The sequence below is a fragment of the Oenanthe melanoleuca genome, chromosome Z (genome assembly GCF_029582105.1).
Source record: "Oenanthe melanoleuca isolate GR-GAL-2019-014 chromosome Z, OMel1.0, whole genome shotgun sequence".
NCBI classification, from domain to species: domain Eukaryota; kingdom Metazoa; phylum Chordata; class Aves; order Passeriformes; family Muscicapidae; genus Oenanthe; species Oenanthe melanoleuca.
In genome coordinates this window covers 30,124,435-30,148,301 of record NC_079362.1, presented here as the reverse complement: position 1 = coordinate 30,148,301, position 23,867 = coordinate 30,124,435, and the positions used below count along the sequence as shown (strand labels likewise).

Genomic DNA, 23,867 nt, shown 5'->3' with positions numbered 1-23,867 from the left:
TGGAACAGTTAAGACTTCTAGGGACCCTCTGTACTTAAACCTGCTATTCTCTGACCTGATACCTCTAAATAGCCTGTAATCTACAACATACAGTACTTTTGAATTATTGCTCAAAATGTCTTCCAGGTTGACCTATTTTCTGTTCAGCATAAATACCACATGGAGTAATTCACTTGCTCTAAGTTCTTCTTTTGGAATGGTATTGGTTTTCAGAACATATGATTTGCTTTACCAAATGGTTAATATGGAACTGGACTTTAATTCATAATATTGTTTTCAAACCTTTGGCTGAGGAGAGGTTCCTAAGACTGAGTTTGGCAGAACAATTATGTTTGTAGTTTGACTTTTGACTCTTGAAGGCAGAAGCCCATGTTTCTACATGACACCACAAAACACCAGATGACCAGATGACCAGATGATAGTCTGAAAAGCCAGAGAATTTCTAAAACCTCTTATAGCTTTAAATGTTTCATTATTTGATAGAAGGTGTATATGTTTATTAATAGTAATAAAAGCATTTCAATTATATTCCTCTTTGTGGGTTTAAGTCCTGTAATGCTTCTCTGGGTCACTTCCTTTAAAAAGAAAATTTAAAAATTTTAATTTGGCTATTGTTGTTTCTAACAGAACAGACAAGGCCCATGTGTATCACTAAGTTTTGAATAATGAATAAAATCATCCATACCTAGATACCAAAGCAATTGCTGCAAAATCTGATTGACCTAAAATCTCCTGGACAAAAAGCAAAGACTAGTGAAAACAGCAGGTCAGCAAAGAAATGGGAAATCCATACCTCAGCTCTAACTTTTCCCAGTGAAAATCTGCAAGGTTTGTACATTCTGTTCTGTGGGGAGGGAAGGCCCCTGAGATTGATAGTAGAAGGAAAGATTTTATATCCCAGAAGGAGAGGCAGAACTGCTTCAGCATCTACTGATTCTTTGTAAGGACACAGAGGCTATCATGGGATTGGAAGACAGGCTGCTCATTCAAGGGTTTATGGCAATGCTGTTGGAATGTTACTGCTGGTTTTCCCAGCATTTGAGCATTAAAGCATTCTTCTCCCTGGGGCTGAGTTTACAATAATGTGTCTTATTTAGCACATGACTAAAGATGTGTGGGTTTGCCTTTCTCCCAGGACTACCAGGAGGTGAGAACCATATTAGATGTATTGTTTGTAAGGAAAATGTTTACTGAAATGGATTCTTGGGTTTAGGATCAGATTAGAAGGATGTCCATCTTGGACAATCGTGCATTGTGCTAAATCAGGATTAAAGAAAATTATTTTCTGTTCTAGTAGTAAAGATGGATGCAAATAGGAATAACAGTGCTTTTCATGTTGCAGTCATGTGCATCCTAGAATGCTTTTAGGGTTTTTAATGAAATGATTTCACAACAGATGTGGAACTATGTGTCAGTCCTTTGTCCTTTCTGTGTTACTGATATCCATTTCCAAGAAGCAGGGGTCTAATATCAGATTTCTTCTGGAGTGTTCTTTGAGGTTATTCACCCATGTCCTAGAAGTCCAGAGAGCACAACATATCTGTTCAATTCCTATTTGACTTCACTATCATGTATCTCAACATATTTCACTCTTTCTGATCCTATCAAGAAATTACAAATACTTTGAATTCCCAAGAGATAGCTTTCAGCTTATTACAGCCAATAAAGCCTTAACATACAGCAGTAGCCTTCAGTGTTGTAGCAATCTTCCATGCAGCCTCAGCTGATCACAGAGGTTGCAGCAATCACAGGATTGCTGCAATCACAGGATTGTTGCAATCAGTCTCAAACTGGGATAGGGCTGACGGGGAGGAAATAAACTTGAGCTGGCAGCCTAGAGGACCCAGAGCTTTGGAGCTGTCATCAAAAAGAAGTGTCTGTATGTGTCCTGCTATTCCTGGCTGTCTGTAGCATAATGAAAAGGCCTGATGGGGCTTGCTCTGGAGTGCTGGGTCCCCCTAAGCAGCACCTAAGCTTACATCCTTTAATATAATATGTTCTACAATATGAATTTATATATTCAAGTGAGTTCAACACTCAGTGAAAGTGTTCCTGACTCCAAGAAGCCATCTGTGAATGAACTGAAGAACTGGTGAGATGGTAGCTTGCAGGTTGTGGCCTATAGCTTGTCCTGAGTGCAGGAAAATATGTTTGGTGGCTCAGGAAGGAGTCCATACTGAGATTTCATTGTTAGTCATGACTGTTTTAAGCTTTTCAAATTGTCAGTGTGCAAAAGGAATACAAGCCTGAAAACAAAGAGTTTGAAAGCTCCCAGAAGACCTCTCAGAAATACCATAGTAGATTCTGGTTATTGAACTAAGTGAGGGCCTACTGCATCTCCCTCTTTAATTAGATGACTGTGCATCCTCTAAAGAAAATTCTGTGGTCAGCATATTTTAATAAATATGTTATAATTTGCTTCTGGTCTTAGCACTGGTTTACTTGTCTTTCTTTAAATGAGTCTTCAGAAAATTGCAGTGACATTTATTGAACTTTGGTTTCAGCAGCAAAACAAAGCAAAACAAAGTTCTGCCATCTACTGGTTAAACAGGGTTTAGTGGAGGCTCGCTGTCACTCCTATCTGTGAGAGGGCAGTGACTTGGGAGTTGAGAATCTTTTCTTAGTCCCAATCACACAAGTGTGCTGTCGAGGAATAATACTGTTTTATTGCAGAATAAAAGCATTTGTTCAACTGTGCTACAGGAACTGAAGAAAAGGACTTAAGGATGGGACTATGTACCCAAAATTAAAGAATAAATTGTCTGAGACAAGTAAAACTCTTCACTGTCAGCACTGTATCTTGAGCAGCAGCCTGTGTAATGCTTTTGGAGAACTTCTTCCAAAGCAGATAATCTATGATCAGCTTATAGTTGCTTTATGGAGCATGAGAAGGAAAAACTGTTTCCACCATAGAAGGGGAAGGATTATTCTTGTTCTTTTCAAGAGTAATGATACAACTCGAAATAAACACAGAAGTCTTTGCTGACCACCAGCATATTTCCCTGCATATCTGGAATGATGTAGAGGACTTTAACCCAGACTAGATTCCTGTGAATGCTCATCTGAAAACAACCCATATTCAAAATGTTATTGAAACTGGTTTTGGTCAAATTTGGGAATAAACTCTAGAAAGCAGATTCAAGCCCCTCCCCCAATTGGTTTGGGAAAAACTTTCATTGAAGAAAAGTGGAAAAACCTGTTTTTAACAAGCAAAGTATTCATAAGCATAAAAAATTAACAATATTAAACAATAAAACCTCTTGCTGTTCTGAAGAGACAGCAAATTCAGTCCTTGTTGTGGAGTGTAGCTTGGCTTGCTCAGTCTCTTATCACTCCCTCCAGCACTGGAAAATGCTGTGTCTCCCAGGCCCTGGTGGGCCACAACTGTGAGTTCCTGGTGTTTTTCTGGGTTTTCAGTCCACACCAGGGGTGATCAGTTCCAAGAAAAAGAACAGCCAGTCTAGGTAATTTCTCTGCCTCAGCTAGCTAGCTAAAAAAAACTAATTAAAAGCAAAGGAGAGCTCTCTCCTGGTGTCTGTTTGTGCTGCAGACAATACAGTCTGTGAAAAGGAAAGCTGAAGTTCTTACCTATGTATTTTGAAAGCAACTGCCTCAGACATTCCACTGCTTCTCCTTCACTCTCAGATCTGGTTTTGAAGGTGCAAAACTTATTTCTGGGTTAAACAGACAAATGGGGATACAATTCAACATCATAAAGTCAACCCAAGACAACTTTTGGTGTATAGGCAATGTACAACACCCTTGCATATTGTTATAGCCTGGATTTGTGCTGTTCATAATTTGTGTTGCAGCTCCACTAACACTCCCCTATAGATCTAAGGACTCTGATAGAGCATGTTACTCATCTGATACAGCAGGATACAATGGGGACTAAACTAATCCAGAAAACTGGCAGAAGAAACAAACTTGGGAGCCCAGGCAATTTACCATCTATCATGTGGCTAGTCTAAGACAGCAGTTTTCACTTCGCCACTGTATCTGCCTAAAGAGCTTGTGCACAGTCACTAACCCCCTACCTAAGAAGCACCTGTTTCCTACTGCATGCTTGCTGCATGCATTTGGTGACTGGTAAACATAACAGCCTTGGTCGTTCACTGTGGCACTACCCTTTCATTCCCTATGCTGACTAGTAATTGCTTGTAGTTGCTCTGACATCTAGAACTTTGTTAAGAAAACCTAGTACATTGTAGAAAACAGTGGAAAACACACTTTGTGAAAAGAGGTCCACATTTTACGCTGCCTATACATATACATTTTGCCCAAAGAGCATTAAAGACGCACAGAAGAGCAGCAAAAATTCCTTTGCTGCACTCTAATGGTAGACTGTTTTTCTGCAACATTTTACTTAATGTTATGCCTGAACATGAGCAACTGTTCTTAACTACTTTTCAGTGAAAAATTGGATACTACTTATTTTTTCCAAGATGTTTATACTAGTACTTTGCTTTATGGTTCCTCCATTTTCCCACAGCAAATTAACATGCCGAATAAAACCAGCAATCGCAATTTAAGAATATTCCACTTAGTTGTTTTCAAGGCTTCCTGAACAGATCAGATCATCAGACCCATGAGATGGCACAGTCAGGACGGATGCTTCCCTGACAAATTTTCCTGCCACTGAGGGCAGAGAGGGGGGTTGGTGGGCTTTTTTACCCCATTTCTGAGCACAACATCTAGAAGCCATGACAGTGGGAAATTCTCTACTACTGCTCTATGTGCAAATAGTACCTCTATTGTTAATCTCCCTCAGTGAACAGACCGCCTCATTTACCAGAGACCTTAATGAAAAGCTGATTGTTCCAAGAGAGAGCTATCCTATGGGGTTTCCTATGAAATGTTGAGGGTTACCGAACCCTCAACGCTTCATTTCCATCAGTGAAATCTCATTTGCCTTTTTTGCTCCTAATGCGCTTCAACACTCCAGGGCTTAGGTTTCCATAATGTCAGTGGTCTGTGGTAGAAATCTGTATGATTCATGGACATTCTGTCCTGTAATCCAGGTGTGTCCCTGGATTTGGGATGAGCTTTCAGCTTCCCTCAAGGCCCATCACAATTTTGGTGCTGGAGTGCTAGTGCAACATATTGTAATGAACAGCTGCAGGATTGCTGTTAACTTAGTGGTAGGCCTCATATCTTTTGACTCACGGACAATTTTGACTTAAGGACATCAATTCTGCAATAATAAGGGTCACTGCCACATTTCCTTCCCTAGCTGACCCTCTGAAATGTCACGCTGTTGCTGAAGCTGTTGTCTGTCCTGCAGAGTTTGAACATTTATATCAATGACTGCCTGCTGGTCCTGTCCAGTTAGGTCACAGAGCACACACAAGTCTTTAATTGTTTTACTTGCAGCATGGATTGGAAAACTCACATTCTTTCCGAAATCTTGAACTGAGTTACACACTGTAAAGTTTTGTCTGGGAAACAAGGTGATAAAGCAAGTCAACACTCCTGCCAGAAGAATGCGGGGAACTGCTTTAATACCGAACTTGGACCTAACTTTAAGGCTGCCCCTTCTCTGAGCTACAGAGTCCTCTCATATTCCACATTATTCAATGAAATAAACACCTACGAAACCAGCAGCTTTCACATGAATTATCTTTCCATTAATCAATCATGGGCTGCACTCAACAGAATCCATTTTAGTTACAAACTCTTATAGAACAGAAGGAGTGGTAACCAGAGGTGCCACATAACAGAGTAGTTTTTATTTTTCACAGACAGAGATACACTGCTGCCCCTCCTTCTGTTTTCTTTACTGTGGAACACAGCAGCTCCAAGTCAGTGTGTTCCTGGTCAAGGGGTGTTTACTTCTGTTCAGCTGTACCACAGGGGAGCAGTGATCTGCTGGTGAGGGGCAGCTGGCTTTAGCACAGCATTCCCATTACAGGGGACAACAAAGGTGCACAGAAAAACTGCTGAACACTGTGCTGGAGCCAGCATGATAGCATGCCCCTTACCACCAGGTCAGATGCTGCTCCAAGAGAACATGGGGGACCCTGCAGGTGTAGGGTTATATGGAATGTCAGATGCCTCTTCCCAGGGTGATACTGGGGAGGTTGAGATGCCAAGCTCAGATACAGAGCTGCCTGGTGCAGAATCTATGGGAGAAGGCAGCACACCACATAGCACCAGGGAGGATGAACAGGAAGGCAACAGGATCCCTCCAAGGAGGTGCCTGTGCAGAGGTAAGTGCTGGAGCCCTCTGCAGCAGTGATGGATGCAGGACTCTGGCTGAGTGAACAGCACTTTGGTTTAGGCATCACCGCCGGTCAGCCCTTCTATGCACACCCAGAGCACTGTGCCAGGCCATTGACTTCTCAGGAACCAAGAAGCCTCAACTACAACTTATCAGGACCTAACAGAACCATCCTGAGCAGGACTATCCAAAACTAAAACTGCTGTGGCTGCACTCCTGCGCCAAGGCAGGTTAACTACAAATCAACCACATTACACTATATACATCTGTAGCCCCACTCTGAGGCCATTGAGCTCTTTCTGTACAGCAGTGGGCTGCAGTTGTTTAATTACATTACTATTTAATTATCATTCAATAATAATTTAATTATAATTTTATAATGATTTAATAATCAACAAACCCCTTTAATTCCACAGTGATGTCTTATTTTAAGAAGTTATCTGTAACAGATGCTTAAGAAGTGGAATAGCTAAAAGGCTATGCTGACTCTGTAATACATTTGGACTCACAAGGTGGAAAGGTTGAGACCCCCAAAGTGGAAATGTTGGAAGCTTGTGACTCCTGCCAACAGGAGAATGACTCCTTTTGGTCAAGTAGGTATGAACTGAAGGCACTCAGGTGCAATACTCTGAAAACAGATAAACAGAAACAAGCTTAATCAGGAAAGACATCTGAGCACCTCAGGAGGACAGAGCAAGCCATGATGGCTGGAAACTTTACTTTTGCTGACCTCTCTGTCTCAGAAGGTTTGCTGCTTGCTAGGGTCTTTGATCTGGGGTGCTTGTGTCAAGCCCTCAGACCATGACTTCTGGTCACCAATGTGGGCACCAGTGACACAGCCAAAGGAGAATCTCATGTGTCAGCATATAACTCTGGAGTCTAGCACACGTGCTATGTTTTTACGTTCTTGCTGGAGAAGGAGTAGATCTATCTCATAAGCCAAGGGGTTCTGTCAGGAAAAGAAATAAATAATGCTATATATTTATACATATACACATATAGTAAAAAATGGCGTTTTGTATACTGGGTTTCTGATACCATATTAGAGTGCAGAATCAGAAATGGCAATTTTTGATTTTAACAACAAATTTCTGTGGTTTTAGCAAGAAGACTTGGACATCTTATTTGCAGAGTGCATTCTTACTAAATCTTCAGCAATCTGTTATTCCGTATGTAGGTGTTTCTACACATTTTGCATTTCAGATTGCTACTCTCATGAAAGAATTGCTTTCATGTTCCCTAGGTCCAGAGACAAAACATGACTAAAGTAGTTTAACTAGCAATCCTTTACAATAAATAAATAAATAAATAAACTCCTAGCTGGTGTTTTGGTTGATTGGTTGGTGTTTTTCTCCCAGAGAAGTGATTCATTAACTCTGAGCAAATAACTTATGTACTCTGACAGGAAGTTATTTGTTCTAAAACTTAAGAGCTGGAAATAAGCTATTAAATATTAAAATCAGTGTATTGAAGAACAAACAACTTGCCTGACATATCTCCATATTTGATACTTGCTGGGCCTAAAATTTCTCTTGACTTTGTTATGTTGTTACACAGTTTTCATTACTTTCAACTCCGGTATGGCTTATTATTCACTAATTCTCAGTTTTATTAGCAGAACTAGAAAAACTTTTGAAATAGTAAGAAGTGTAAATGCTAAAATAAAATATGAGTTCTGCAGTTATGTTTGCTTATGATAAATGTATCTACCTTTTCATTAAATAGTTACTACAGCTGACTATAATGATTTTGGTGAAATAAAGTATTACTTGATGGGATCTCTGTAGGATTTCTTTTTCCCCACAAGAGATGGATGAATTTGAACTGAAGGATTTTCTTCTAAGTCTCTGTACCTGTGTGAAAAGTGTGCATACATTTGATATATAAACATTAATATATAATTTTGTTTAGATTATGCAATCTAATGTGTTCCTTATTATAACCTTTATCTGAAAAGGTATAGCCTCTTAATCTGGCTAAATAAAGAATCAAATAAAAAGTTAAAAGACATACCATATCTTACTGCTTAGCTTGGAACTGACCCAGAACTTTCTGTTGGCTTTCCATAGCAGGGCTTTTGCTTCTCTTATTCAGGGGCAATTGGTGTTTTTAACTAAAAAATCAGCACTTGATTTATTTCTAGTGTGAGTGGAACAGTTCTGTTAAAGACTTTTTTCCAGAAAGTAACTGTAGAGCTATTATGAAGAAAAAAAAAAAGATATGCTAAGCACTTGCTTTCTTTTTTTTTTTTTTTTTTGGTAGTGTGGGTATAAGAAATTGAATTTCTCTTTTGTATTCCATTGCAAGACGAAGAATGCACAAACATAATCTAATACTTTTGTCTCCTCAGCTGTGAGATTTTGGGAAAAAAAGAAAAGTATCCTATTCAAATTAGCATCAGGATTTATTTTTGATTCAGATATCACCAACTTGGAGAGGCGAAAAAATTGTAAATCTGAAACCTCTCATGCTTAGGTAGGTGATACTTCACGAACCACTTACTTTCATGAGCCAAAACAGCATTATCCCTCGATTTCCAAATATTGATGTGCTGGTTCAAACCAAATGAAACCAATCTCCTGTAGCTCTTCTTCCCTTCTGGTTGCCAACAGGAGGGCACATTCAAAGCAACCTCCATGTTTTAAATTCTTGGTTCTTAGAAGCCACAATTTATTTTAAACTTTCATTTTCAACCTCCACACATGGTTTGTGTCATTCCTCTCTTCCAATTCCTTGTGGTAATGAAGGCAATTCAGAAAACAGAAGTAAATAATATAGAAGATTCAAGTAATCTAGAAAGGCTTTTGTTTATGGCTCTGTGTGGTACCATTGGATTAGACACTTTAACACTTCACCATCAGGTAAAGAACACATTTTTGTAGAAACAGAAATTTAGCAAGATTATCTGGCATTTTGGAAGCTAGTGACTCCCGCTCCCATCATGTGGGTAGATGGATGAAATTATTTGTCGCTCTCTGAGAAACCAGGAAATGGGAAGGCCAGAACAATCCACTAAAATCCAGCCCTATACCATCTGCTTTTCACTCACTACTTCCATATTCATACAGTCTTATAAAATCCTCTCTGCATCCCACCTGGATCTGACATGATTGTTTGTCATCAGGTTTTTTTAAGCTTGCTTACAAAAAATTGCTTAATGAAAGAATTGAGCAACTGAATTTCATCACACTGAGTGTCAAGAGAGCTCTGGTATAATTAACTGTATTCCTTAAAGTATAAAAGAATGATGCAATATTGACACCACATCAAACTTATTTAATCTTGTACATAAATTTGGGATGATGTACCAGAACTATTATTTCTCAGTTGTATCCAAGGCTTTCTATCTGTCACAGTATGTTTTCTCCCTAGATATAGAGTCCAAGAAGGTTTTGTTCTTTCTGAGCAAAAGTTCAGAAGATCCAAGGTGCAAAGCTTGCTCCATTTACCGAATACACCTCTACCAAGCCAAGAAACTTGTAAAAATGACAATTTTCCTGTCCTGCCTGCCCTGGAGTTGTATAACTTGAGTTTAATGAGGTTATAGAATCCAAAGTGCCACAAAATGTTTATCAGACTATAAAAAGAATTAAATTTTTTTTTCAGAGGCCTTAACAATTTTTTTCCTAATTTTGTCTTACTAATCTTGTTAAAACAAAAACAATGGATGCTCAAATAATTTTTTTTTGTTTTCATCTGTGAAGCACTTCTTTGTTAGTAAAAAAAAAAAGAAGGTATACCTAAGAAGTGATAGTTTTATCCTGTTTGTTTCATCTTTCAGTTACCAGCCTGTCAAGCAACAACTCCTGCACAAGGAAAAAACCACTTCTAATGAGTTATCACATTTGTGAATGTGACAGCTCCAGTAATAATTCTTAACCTCACTTTTTTTCTACTGTCTAGGGCAGCAGATGTGCTACACACGTGAAATGGAAAGGATGGCTAGCCTTCAACTGCTGCCATACTCCATGGCTGCTGGCAGCAGATGTTTTGGAAGACTTGGCTGAAGACAATAATTGAACAGTTTAGGTTGTTTCGACTGGTTATACAGGTTGCTCAAAGATAAGATGGGAAGTTAAAGCACAAAAAGTTTAGTTCTTGCCCCTGTGTTACAGCTTATAAATATGTATCTGGAGAGTCAGTTGTTAAAAAATAGCCGAAATCTTGCACTTAATTTACATCTCAACTATAAAAACTACCATTCTACAGTCTTCTATCAAAGAAACCCTGTAACAACTTGCCCTGTCAAGTGATTCAGTAGTGTATGTCATTATTTGTTAATTGAATGCACTCTCACCTTTTTAATAAAAAGATTCATTGATTATTTCCTCAGGCTTTTGAAACAGTCAAATTCTGATACGATTATAAGGTAGTTTCCCAGAGTGTAGGAAAGACTTTTTGACATGACTCTCAGCTTTCCAAATCTTGGGCCTCTGATTCTTAAGAGGGGAAGAACTATTAGTTCAATACAAAAGAAACACATTTCAAGGGGACAGGCAATGTTGAAAAGAAAAGCAGGACACGTTCACTTAACCTGCTCCTCTACTTGACTGCCTTTAGGGTTTCTCCTCAAATCCAGCCTGAACACCTAGTTTGAAGTTCTGCCCTTTGTCTCTTGTCCTTACAGTGTGCACTCCTGTACAGAACATTGGTCCATCCTCTTTAAAACCTCTGTGTCAGTACCACGGGGTGCTATGAGATCTCCTGAAAACTGTCTCTTCTTCTGGCAGAGTAAGCCCTGCTCCCTCGGCCTTCTCTGCACAGGAAAAGCGCACCAACTCCTAACCACCCTCATGGTTATCCACTGAACTTGCTCCAGCAGTTTGTTATGCACTATAGAGGTCAAACCTGAATGCAATAGTCTAATATTGTAGTGCAGGAGAGACAGTAATAATCCCTTCTCTCAGCTGACTAGCTGTGCTCCTGGACAGCTCAGGATGCTGTTGATCTTGGTGGTTGCCAGTGTGCACAGTTGGCTCATTGACAACCAAGACACCCAGGAACTTTCCTACAGTACTACTGTGCTGCCTGTGTGCTCATTTGGAGGTCAAAGAAGGTGTGCCCTCTGATAGACAATGCTGGTAATGATTGAGAGGAACGTTGAGGTACTCAAGAACTTCTTTTGCCACAGCTCTCTTCCCACATCAATTGAGTAGACGAACAGCAGAATGGGGACTGGGAGAGAAAAGTCTCTCCTGCTCTAAGACCAGACTGTCAGCCACCTGAAGAATCTGAAAATACTTAAAGTCTACAGGAGCCAATGAGATGCATCCTAGAGTCCTGAGGGAACCAGCAGATGTAGCTGCCAAACCACTTTCCATGACATTTGAAAAGTTGTGGCTGTCAGGTGAAATTGCAGGTGACTGGAAAAGGGAAAACATTGTACTCATCTTTAAAAAGGGTAGAAAGGAGGATCCCTGGAACAACTGACTTGTGAGCATCACCTCTGTGGCTGGGAAGATCATGGAACAGATCCTGCTGGAAGCCATGCTAAGGCACATAGAGGACAGAGATGTGATTTGGGACAGCCAGAACGGCTTTACCAAGGGCAAGTCCTGCCTGACCAACTTGCAGGCCTTTTATGATGGAGTGACTCCACCAGTGGACAAGGGAAGGGCAGCCAGATATCATTTTTCAGGACTTTGACATGGTCCTCCACATTTTTCTCTCTAAATTGGAGAGAGATGGATTTGATGGGTGAACTGTCACATGGATAAGAAATCAGTGTCATCCAGAGGGTAGTGGACAACAGCTCAGAGTTCCAATGGACATCAGTGACCAGTGGTATCCCTCAGGGGTCTGTATTGGGACGAGTGTTATTTCATAGATGAAGTGCACCCTCATCAAATTTGCAGATGACACCAAGCTGAGTGATGCTGCTGACATTCCTGAAGGACAGGATGCCATCCAGAAGCACCTGTACAAGCTCCAGAACTGGGCCCATGTCATGAGGGCCAACAAGGCCAAGTGCAAGGTGCTGCACCTGGGTCAGGACAGCCCCCAGCATTGGCACAGCTGGGGATGAACAGATCAGAGCAGCCCTGTGAGAAGGACTTGGGGGTGCTGGGGGTGAGAGGCTGCACATGACCCAGCCATGGGCACTGCCAGCCCAGAAACCAAACGTGTCCTGGGCTGCATCCAGAGCAGCGTGGGCAGCAGGGGAGGGAGGGGATTCTGCCCCTCTGCTCTGCTCTGTGAGACCCCAGCTGGAACCCTGCACCCAGCTCTGGGGTCCGGCACAGGAAGGACATGGAACTGCTGGAATGAATCCAGAGGAAGCCACCAAGATGATCAGAGAGGGGAGAACCTCTCCCATAAGGAAAGACAGAATTGGGATTGTCCAGCCTGAAGAAGAGAAGGCATCTAATTGTAGTCTTCCAGTACCAGAGGAGAGGTTACAAGAGAGCTGGAGAGTCTCTCTCCTTCTCTAAGGTCCCTCTCCAGGGACTTTAGGAATAAATAAAAAAAGAGAAAAAGGAGGAAATGGCTTCAAACTGAAAGAGAGTATGTTTAGATTGGATATTAGGAAAAAAATCTATTCTGTGAGGGTGATGAGCACTGGAAAAAGTCACCCAGAGATGCTGGGGATGCCTGAGTCCTGGATGTATTCATGGTCAGGCTGGATAGGACTTTAAGCAAATTGGTCTAATGACAATGCACATGGCAGAAGAGTTAGAGGATCTTTAATGTTTCTTCCAACCCAAACCAACCCTTTGATTCTATGTTATGATTCATTTCTCCTGTCTGTTCAGGTCCCTATAGATGGCAGTGTAATGACTGCTTCCTCAGGTTGGTGTCATGCGCGAACTTGACATCACTTGACAATACTGCTCTCTGTCCCCTTCTCATGATCACAACAAACATGCTCAATGGTCCCAGGAGAGACCCCTGTAATACTCCTCTCACTATGGGCATCCAGGCAGAGCTCAAGTATGACCCATTGGCCCCTACCTGCAGAGCTCAACCATCCAACCAGTTTTTTACCCATCTAGTTCTCCGCCATAACGTTCCACTTTGGATATGAGAATATTGTGGGAGACCAAGTCATAAACCTTGCTGAAGTCAAGGCTAGACTAGTGTCCCCTCCTACATAGATCTGCACACTCATAATGGAAAGCAATCAACTAGGTCAGGCACCACTGATAACTAGCAAATCCAATATTGGCTGTTCCTTTCTGTCTTCTTCCCTGTGAGCCCAGAAATGTGTTCCAAGAGGCCTTGTGCCTTGTGATTTTTAGGAAGACTACAGCAAGGTTGAGTTTGTGGAAGGTGGGACCTATCACTATGTGCTTTGGCTGATTCACTGTCTTCAGCAGACACACACATCTTCAAACAAAGAGGTTTCACACTGCTTCCCTCTTCCCAGTCCTCCCGTACATCTGGGGCTTTGTACAGCTTTGCAGTATCTTAGACATGGTTTTGAAATCATGTTTGTAGAAGCAATTAGAAGTATTTCAAAGCTTATATATGCAACTACTCACTCTCTCACCATAAAAAGTCATATTATGCTTTCTTTGGTCTTAATTATTTCTACAGTTTCTCCTTGAGAAAGTCAAATCATTCTGATCATAACTATTTTCATATTCACAACACAGAAAGGAGATGTAAAGTTAGAGTAGTAGAAACTAGAAAATGCTAAGAAATTTTTGAACTTCACTGTTGGTCTACAGAGGATTTATTACACAAGAGGGTTGTTACACCAGCTTATTACACACTTCACCAAAATCCAGATAAATCAGAGCCAGGAATAAAAAATTTAACTACCATTTCTTCTCTGTCATTGTTTAATGGAAATACCTGGATGTTGTTTTGAGCAGCTCCGTGGAGATTCTCAATACAAAGCTGAGATGAAGGACCCAGTCAGGCAAGCTGAGATGCAGACAGCATACATCTATATACACAAAATCCAAAGTGATTGCCTCCTTTCTTGTCCCGAAATATCCATCCACAATATTTTACCCAACATAGTAAGCAGAAGAAACAGAGGCATTCCAGAGACTGGCAACACTGAAACATCCATGTGTATGAACTTTTTCCAAACTAGCAAAGAGAAGGTTTAAGTGAACAAAGCACAAAAACCCCCTGTGCTGTGGAGGAGGGGGACTTGGCAGAACCCCTTACCTTTTCTCGTGCAGTCAGAGATGTTGAGTGTAGAAGGCAAAACCTATGGCAAATAATTTTCTTCTGCCAATGCATCAGCACAAATCTTCTTGAGGTGGAGCTTTGTGTGCTCTAAAACGGTATGATGATGGGATAGCAAAACTTTCCAGATTAATGTCATGGCAAGAAACTGGAGGCCTTACCTCTGAGTCCAGAGAAGGGCAACTAAGATGGCGAAGGGGCTGGAGCACAAGTCTTACAAGGAGTGGCCGAGGGAGCTGTGGCTGTTCAGCCGGAGAAAAGGAAGCTCAGGGGTAAGTGACATTATCCACCATCACTCTCTAAAATTCCCTGAGAGGATGTTGTAGCCAGGTGGGGTGGATCTCTTCTCCAAGGCAGCTAGTGACAGGAGAGAGAACACATGCTCCGGGGGATGTTCAGGATGCACGCTAGGAGGAGTTTCTTCTTAGAACGCGTGACTGGACCTGGGGCCGGGCTGCCTGGGCAGGCGGCGGGGCCGGCACAGCACGTGTGCTGAGGGACAGGCCGGGCGCCCTGCTGAGGGACAGCTTGAGGTGCTGAGGGACAGATCCAAGGTGCTGAGGGGACAGGCCCGAGGCACTGAAGGACAAGCCCGAGGTGCTGAGGGACAGGCCGGGCGCCGCGCTGAGGGACAAGCCCGAGGCGCTGAGGAGGACAGGCCCGAGGGTTGAGGGACAAGCCCCTGTTGCTGAGGGACAAACCCGAAGTGCTGAGGGACAAGCCCGAGGCGCTGAGGGAAAGGCCGGGTGCGGCGCTGAGGGACAAGCCCAAGGCGCTGAGGGACAGGTCCGAGGTGCTGAGGACAAGCCCGAGGTGCTGAGGACAAGCCCGAGGTGCTGAGGGACAGGTCGATGGTGCTGAAGGACAGGCCTGAGGCGCTAAGTAGGACAGGCCCGACGGCTGAGGGACAAGCCCGAGTTGCTGAGGGCCAAACCCGAAGTGCTGAGGGACAGGCCGGGCGCGGCGCGGAGGGCGCGGCCGGCAGGGGGCAGTGCGCGCCGCCCGCCATTCCCGCCGGGCACCGCCCCCGCCCGCCCCCGCCCGCCCCCGCCACCGCCCCGGGGCGGAAGCGCGGGCGAGCGAGCGAGCGGCGGCCGGCGCGGAGCGCGCGGAGCGGGCGCCCGGCGGGAATGGCGGACGGGGCGCGCTCGGTGCGCGGCGGCGGCGGCGGCAGCCCGGCCTCCAGCCCGGTGCTGGGCGGGCGGGGCCGCGCCGCGGCGGGGGGCAGCAGCCCGCCGGGCCACGCGTTCCGCAGGGTGACCCTGACCAAGCCCACCTTCTGCCACTACTGCACCGACTTCATCTGGGGGCTGGCCGGCTACCAGTGCGAGGGTAAGGGGCTGCCGGGGCGGCGGGGGCGTGCGGAACCTGCCGGGGACGCGTCCGGGGCGAGGTGTGGGGGGGAAATTGCCCAAACCCACTGCTGATAAAAACTCTATTCATAATTAGTATCGACAAACTGTAGCACTGAAATCTAATTTTAAAATCTAATGCAAAACCACAGTACTGAAATGCAGTAACAAAAGCAGTGCATTCCATCACAAAAAGAAGTATCTAATGGCAGTAATCAAAATTCTAGGGATAGCAATATTCTAATAATAGCAGCCGTAAATTGCAAAAATCGAGTCTGAAAACTACAGTAGTGCTGAAAAAATTCTGCTCCTATTAAAAATTGTAGGAATAAATTCTAATAATTCCTAACAAGAACAACATAAAATTAGAGATGTGTCACTGTTCACTCCTGCGTGGTGACACCGGTGTGTGCTGTGATCCAGCAGTGCCCCAGCCCATCCTGGGCTACACACACTGTGAGCCACCAAATATCCCGGCGGCTCACAGAGGATCTATCCCGGGCCCACCCTTACCTGCTGAAATGCCCGATCCCATGGAGAATCTGAGACCTGTGTGGAGTTTGAACCTTTTAAACCTTGGCTCACGCCAGGAAGGGGAGAAGAAATAGCTAGGTTTCCTTGCTGGCCTATAGCGGCAGCTGAGGTTCTTGGAAAGGATAAAAACTATAACTTGTTCTGATGCAGCAAAATCCAGTGGTGTCATAGCAAAAAGAGTGGATCTCTGCGTCCCTCTTTAAAGGAAAACAAACACACCACCACCAACAACAACAAAAAACCCAAACAAAACAGTACAAAACATGATGTCTTCATGAGCATGTGCAGTCCAGCTGGCTTGGGTTGCAGCTCCTAGGCCAGGTCCAAAGAGCCAGGTTGTACAAGAGCCTCATTGTTTGGGTGGGTGACAAACAAGGCTGTAGGTGTAGAACAAGTGTCCTGCAGTTCTTGAAATAGCTCCTGCCTTTTGTCATTGCCAGGGGTAAAGAGAGTGCAGGATTAAGTTAGGTAGAAATCATTTTCCTCTGTGGTGCAAAGCAAGTCTTGCAAAGATAGTTTTGTATTTGCTAAAAGTTTTCTGAGAGAAGTGTTGTTCTGTCTGTGTAGCTAAAGGTCACTGCTTATCCTAGTTAGCAAAAAAGCCCCAAGCTCCCGTGATGATTTCTTTCATTGTGAAAATGCACAAAGCCAGTCTTCTATGGTATCTTCTATCACTGACTTAAAAAACAGCAAGATTTTGGAGCCATGAAACTGGGCATTCAGGTGCCACTTTGTCAGTTAAAGATCAGATTTGTTTTGGTAATGCTAACAGGTAATGCTAGCAAAACATGAAAGGACCAGAATGTCCAGATTGTCTTACTACTTTTTTTTTCCTGCTCACGTATAACATACTTAAAGGTAGTGTATTGCTGCAAGTTGTGTTTAGGGTTTTTTTTTTTTCACTGCAGTTGGTGTTCTTGGCTTATCTGGTGGTGTTCTGGATAAGCATCCTTAGCACCACTGTCTAAGGACCATGTGCTGACGAGACACTGCAATACTGCATGGTTAAAATATCCCTTTTAAAACTACACCTGAAAACAAGTTATCTCTATGAGGGGTAATATGAGAGAGAGGAAATACTCTTAGTTTTCATTAGTTCTAAAATTCTCTGCTCAGAGTGTGTAGGAAAACCCTGTAATGGAGCCTGACACATCAGTGTCTCTACTGGGTGAAGAGTAAGAATTTATTTTTTTGTTTGTTTTTGTTTGTCTGTTGTCCTTTCATTTGTTTTCAACCAGCTATGCTTAGAGTCACATTCGTCTTTCCAGCAACTTGCTGCTAAACAGCAAATCTCAAAACCACCTGATGGGTCATTTGCTCATGGGTCTGCTGTTGTCAAGTTCCAAGTTATTTAATAAATGCTAATATGATATCTTGAACAATATTTTAAGTAAATTCCATTTAGTAGTTACCTGCTTGTCACATTCACCTTGACTAATGGAGTTTGATCATCGCACTTTAGAAAGTCATAGAAGGAGTGCCAGGCTGTTAAAACAAAAAAGTAACCCACCCAGCTATTACAGAAGGAAGCATTTGCTGTAGGCCTGAAAAACATGATAGATAATTGCTACCTCCTCTTTCTTCTCTGCGGAGAGTCTAGGTTTGCAGGTGTAATTGCAGCTATCTTTGGACTCCATTTGATAAAGCATCTACAGGCTTCAACATAAAGCCATTGAGAGGCCTTTTCATAAGTGGATTTGCAGTGGTTGCTCTTCCAGATCTGTAGGTTCAGATGCTCAGTCTCCTAATGCTGTTTGTTTTGACATTCCCTGAAGATGGTTATTACCAAAACAAAAAGCTTCCAGTCTTTGAAGGGAACCAAGCATGTTAATGGTGTGACTCTTCCAGTTATTGAAAAGAAAGAAAAAAAAAATAAAATAAACAAACCAAAAAAGACCACCTTTTATCTGTCATTAGTTTGAGTAGTTGTATGGCCTAATTGACCTGGATTTGTGTTTTAATTGTGATTGACCTTTAGACCCCTGGAGAATGACATCTTCTATGTGTGAATGGTCAAGTTTGTGGATAGTAGAGTGAATTCTCAAAACGTTTCTGGTAGTGGAGGCCAAGATGGTCCTTAGGTTTTCTCTGTGAATTCCAAAAAGTACATGGAAGATGCTCTGACGCTCTCTGTACAAGGCACAAGGTGTCCTGCATCTAATCTGATTGTTTGGAAGTAAGATACTGTCTCCTGCTCCAGCTCAGGGCCAGACCACTGTCACCAGCACTTAGTATGGAATTGAAGGTATTCCAAGGGAGAATTGCAGCTCTCGTTTGGTTTGGCAAGGTATTTTAACAAGTGAAATTTTATAGGGAATGCAGTTGTCTTCCTGTGTGGAATAGGTGTCCAGTTGGGTCTGAAGATGTCACTGTGTTAAGCTTCTGTTGTGCACATGTTTATTGTAATATCAATCAATATTACCAATAATCAGGCTTGCATCTGTGGTTTATTCACATGTCCTCCCCGCCCTAACAAATCTGTTTTCTGTAAACCTTTTGCGAAGAACTATTTTTCTCACCACTTTGCTATTTGTAGCTGTGACTTCCTTTGATGAGTATGTTTGTGTGTGTGACAGAATAAGTGAAGCTTGAGTTTTAGCATGAAAAACTGCTCTCTTTTATTGCTCTTGCTTTCGTAAGCACGGTCATTTCAGGTTTGAGCAGGTTTCAATTTACCCAGGCTCAGCAAAGAAGAGGCAGTGTAAATGACTGAGGTTTTATGCATGTGTATGCATCTTGGAAATGAAAAATACTAGATATGTGAAGTCTATGAAAAATACTAGATGTGTGAAGTTTATATAAGAAGTCTGTATAAAAGAGCTCTTACTGGTAGTTCACAGAAGGACCAATTTCATACACTAGAAGGTAGGTAGCAGATATTTTGTACTGGAGTTTGGGATTAGTTTTAGCCACCAATAAATATGTTTCTATTCACAGTGCTTTTATTTTAGATAAAGCACTTCAAGAAATAAAGGAAGTTGGAAGAGTTATGGATCTGTATATTTTGTGGACTACAAATATTTCCAGTTCTATAGAACTTTGTAACGTAAAGTCAGTTTGGTTTATTTTGGCCAAGGATAAAATGTAGGGGATTTAAGTAATAAGCAAATTTGATTGCCAATTTACAATTGTTTAACCATTTTAGGTTTTTTATATCTATATATTTCGTTAGAATATTTATGGGAAGCTGCAGTCATGGGCTTCTTGATAATTATTTGAGCAGATATGAAGGCTCCAAGTCAAATAATATTTTGGGAAAAGCAAACAGCATCCTTGTTTTCTGGGGTCTTTTTTGGGGTGTGGGGGGAGGAGCTGGGGTTTTTGGGGGGAAAGGGGGATTTTTTTATTTTTTTTTTGTTTCCAAGCAGAACTTCCAAACTTATTCCAAGATGTACAAAGCTTTGTTTCTCTTAATCTGATTTAGATCTTGGCTGACAACACCACAGCTTTTCCAGAATAAAATGTAAACGGTGGATCTGAGTTATATTTATGCCATAAATCTCGGATTTGGCAAGACAGCCAGAAAGCTGCTGTGATTTATACAGGCATGTCCCAGATAAGAACAAGCCATGTTGTTCCTTTTTGATTTAGGAGAGCCTGGAGATGTTCAGGCACCATTTGCAGCAGTCTTCAGATGCATATTTTAGACAAATTTTATATGCAGTCTATTAAATGTAAAGACTGTTCTGAGAAAATAGAGTCAGATAGGGAAGGTGTGTTAAAGCTGGGGGTTTGTTGAGATATGGAAGTAGTAGCAGGGAATAAGGGGACAAGGGGCAATCTCCTTGGACTCTTATCCTTTCTAGTTCTGTTGTGGAGACAGACGTGAAACATCCTTGACCCTACAGGTTTCATTCAGATCTGTTTTGAAGGAAGTGAGTGATATATGAGATTCCCCCAAGAGTCTTAATGTTTGCAGTTCAAAAGGAAAAACATATTCTTCCTTCTTGTGATGAGCTATGCTTGCTTTTGGTACATTTTGAACTAAAAATAAAAGCTGCAAGAAGGTAAAACCACAATACAATTTCGCTTCTATCCTCCAATCACTTTACGTTTTCAAAGTCTTTGCTGCCTCTGTTCTTCAGTGGTTTTGGTGGGGCCTTTCTGTGCAACAAGATGTTTTGTACTGAGATATTTCAGTGAATATGACTTTGCTGCATTTAAAACTTAGATGGTGCAAATAAAGATTGTCCAAAAAGGTGAAAAAATAGGACCCACACACCCTAAAAGAATTCTACAAAATAAAATCTTGGCTCAGTTCAGCTGATATACATGTTGAGAAAAATTTTTGAAGCATTGACTGACACATTGAAAAATGCAATTTACTGGTCTGGATTTGAAGGATAATCCATTTTGTACTGAAGTGAATTCATGCTTTTCTTTTCCCTGCCTCTTCTGACAGTACCTCAGAGGAAAATATCACTGTCACCATCAGGAATGCAGAGAAAAGGACAAGGTGCTTTGTGAGAATGCACACAGCTTTTTTAGCTGGAAGCTATAGTTTGTGTTGATAGCATTAGCACAGATTTCAGTCCAGAAACTCAATTAGATAGTAAATAACTTACTGCAGAAAGTGCTAAAGCCTGTAATCCAATACCAAGCTTTGCACAGCACTTTAATATATCATCTGTGTTACTGCCTCAGCCTGGCTCGTTGAGCAGTGACAAAAGCACTAAGGAAGGTGCTCATCAACCCATCGCGGTGTGAAGTGGCTGCGGCTGGTGCTCTGCAGATTCTCGTTCTACATGATCATTTTTCAAGTATACCTTAGACATAATATGTTCAGGAGTTTCTCAGCCATCCTCGAGGGTAGTACCCTGGCCTCCTTTAATCTTGCACAAAATTCTTCAGTCTTCTAGTAAGGTTCCCACAGACCACAGTTTTTGCAGACCCTGTGCTAAGGATCTAAAAACATTTTATGCTTCCTTGCCCTTGTGTGGGAGATAAATGCTTGACTAGTTTCTTTGTGATAAACAAAACACTATAAACTCTAAGGCTTTCTCCATAAAACTGAGCCTTTTAACAGCATTTGTTTAAAACTTGTGCAGCATTTCAGTCAGAAGTGACATTAATACTTAATGGATAGAGAAGCACTTGCCTGTTCCGATTTTCAATGACGTTTATGTGTATTTGCTGGGTGTTAATGCAGTTGCTGCTTCAGGTTTGCTTTCTTTTTGGAATCCAGTACATTTTGATAACAGTTCCCCTTACGCTAGGGATGGCATGCATTCCTTCTTTATAGATGTAGAAGTCTGTATTAACATGGTTTGCAGCACACATCTCCACATGATTACTCAGTCCTCCTTGAGTTTAGCGCTCTGCAGTTTTTTCTAGTGGTGATGTTAGTTGTATTTCAATGTTTCCCCGACAACGTTAGTTAATATCCTGCGTTAACCATGTAAAATAGCCCCATTAAGCAATCGCTTTCCATTCACAATTGCTTTACAGCCGGGACCCTGCTTCGTTCAATGGCCATTAATTAACTAGTTGTAATTGTAGGTCAAGGTGGGGCCTCCTACATTTACTGACAGGGGGAATGGCATGCAAGGTTTTTAGTTTCCATTTTCCTCTGGTCAGTTTGCAACAGATATTTCTGTTGATTCCACCCATCACCACCACTGTACTCGGAATTGTAAATCCAGGGATAAGGAGTTTTGCCTCAATTTTATTGGTGGGTTCCCTCTGGGCATGGTGCCTTTGCTGGTCTGTTTTCTTGTTTTTTGATTACTTGCTCTTTATGACTTGTCCATAATATTGCTTTGCTTGTTAGTATTCCATAGAAAGCAGGTTCTCTTCCTGATTTTGAAGCACCCTTCTCAAGTGGCAGCTCTGACTTTTCATTGAACCATGCTGTCCCTGGACGATCTTTAATTTTTGGTTATGTTGCTAGTTTCTTCCAGAGGTGTTTCTAACTCTGAATTTCATTAGCTCAGACTGACTTCCTTCTGGGCTGCTTGTTACTCAATTAGATCCATCCTGAGCTGGCTCTTCAAAGTACCTTTGGTGAAACTGCTTTTGCAACACTTACAGAAAACAGGTGACTAAGTACTTGAGTATGTTTAGTTTGACTCAGCTCCAGTGGGGAAAGAGCAGATTGCAGGTATAGTGTATACACCTTTCTGAAGAATTAAACAGCACATGCTGATCAGCTCCTGTTCTTTCCATGTTCCTCCAGCCTTTTTATTCAATGGTAACTTCTAGTTTGTGAGAAGCCTGTTAGGAAACACTCCCAAGCAGAGAACGAAACCCACTGTGTATATATCACAGTGTGATAAGGACTATGTTGGAAGCACACTCTGTTTTTTTCTAAGTGTGCTATTACAGTATTCTTCCTTTTTGTTGCCTGCAGTTGTCTCACTTGTGGAAGTTTGTTATTCAGTAGAGTACAGTCAGCCCTTCATTTCACTTCCTGTTCTACTTAAATATTTTTATTTGCCCAGCTCTAGAAGAAAGGGGGTGGGGTGTGTGTATATTGAAACATGTATATTAACGTATATTTATGTGACTTTGTTGCTTTCTTTTCAGTTTAAAATTGAATATCAGTGATTTACTTGGAAATATGTTTAGGGTTATTGATGTGATGTGCTGGTATCACTCACCTGCTTGGCTTCTTTCTAAATGCCAGTTGTATGGTGTAATTGTCATGGCACTTACTATTGTAAAAATAACGTTGTTTAAGATCTAAAAAAACCCAACAGAATAAACAATGCTGTATTTGGCCACAATTTAATCCATCCGTGAAGGTTTTGCATATGCAATACTGCTAGAGACATTCTAAATATTTAACTAAACAGATGTTCTTGTTAGAGATTATAGAATTCTTGAATAATTTGAACTTCTGCAGTTAAAATAGGAGCATTATGTTGTTCTGCCAGGTAGTATTAGGTTATGGTGGCTAGGAAATAGGACATCCAGTTTAAGTGCAAGAACGTATAGAAAAAAATCTCAGTTCCTCATTACTATTTTTCTGCTTGGCAGATTGTGTCACTTTTTAGTATGTTGGTTTGTCATGCTATAATTCAGGAAGTGAGTGTTTCCTTTTTGTGCAATACTTTCTCTGCAGAATGTGAAAATAATAGCTACTACACCTTGTTAACCAGTGAACATAAGAAATAATCCACTAACCAGTGGATTCCTCAGTGCTGACATCATTATGTGGTTGGGATCTTTGCCTGGGATCATTATAAATTCAAGGAAATTTGTAAGATTCCTCTAAGCATTAAGATGGCATGAGAGAAAGCTATGAACATAAAGTGAAAAAACTTATCATATTTGAGACCATGGATGTTTTATTTCAGAATAAAAAGAGCTTTTTGTGAGATGACAGATTTTCTTCAGAATCTAGTTAGGATGGCAGAGTGAGTGTAAATCATCACACATACAAATTTGCATGGGAAACTGATTAGCACTAGCAATCCTGGAATGTATCTGCTATAAAAAGAATCCCTTAGAATTAAAATGAATGTGTGGGTTGAGTAATGACCGAGAAAAACTGCTTTTTTACATTCAACCTCTTCTCAAAACAGTATTGATAAAGAGTACTAGAAAAGCTGAGTTGAAAATTTTTCGATATTCACAAATATTCACATAATTTAAAACTCTCAAGCCACTTTTACAAG

General features: G+C 41.6%; 1 protein-coding gene across 1 annotated transcript in view; it reads left to right on the top strand.

The window, feature by feature from the left end:
• The first annotated feature begins 15,474 nt into the window (after nt 1-15,474).
• The window catches only part of DGKQ (diacylglycerol kinase theta), an 87,837-nt gene continuing 79,444 nt past the window's right edge, over nt 15,475-23,867 (top strand). Inside the window, exon 1 of the mRNA XM_056513101.1 lies at nt 15,475-15,694. Coding sequence (XP_056369076.1) covers nt 15,493-15,694 — 202 coding nt within the window. The 5' untranslated portion in view covers nt 15,475-15,492. The remainder of the gene's footprint in view (nt 15,695-23,867) is intronic.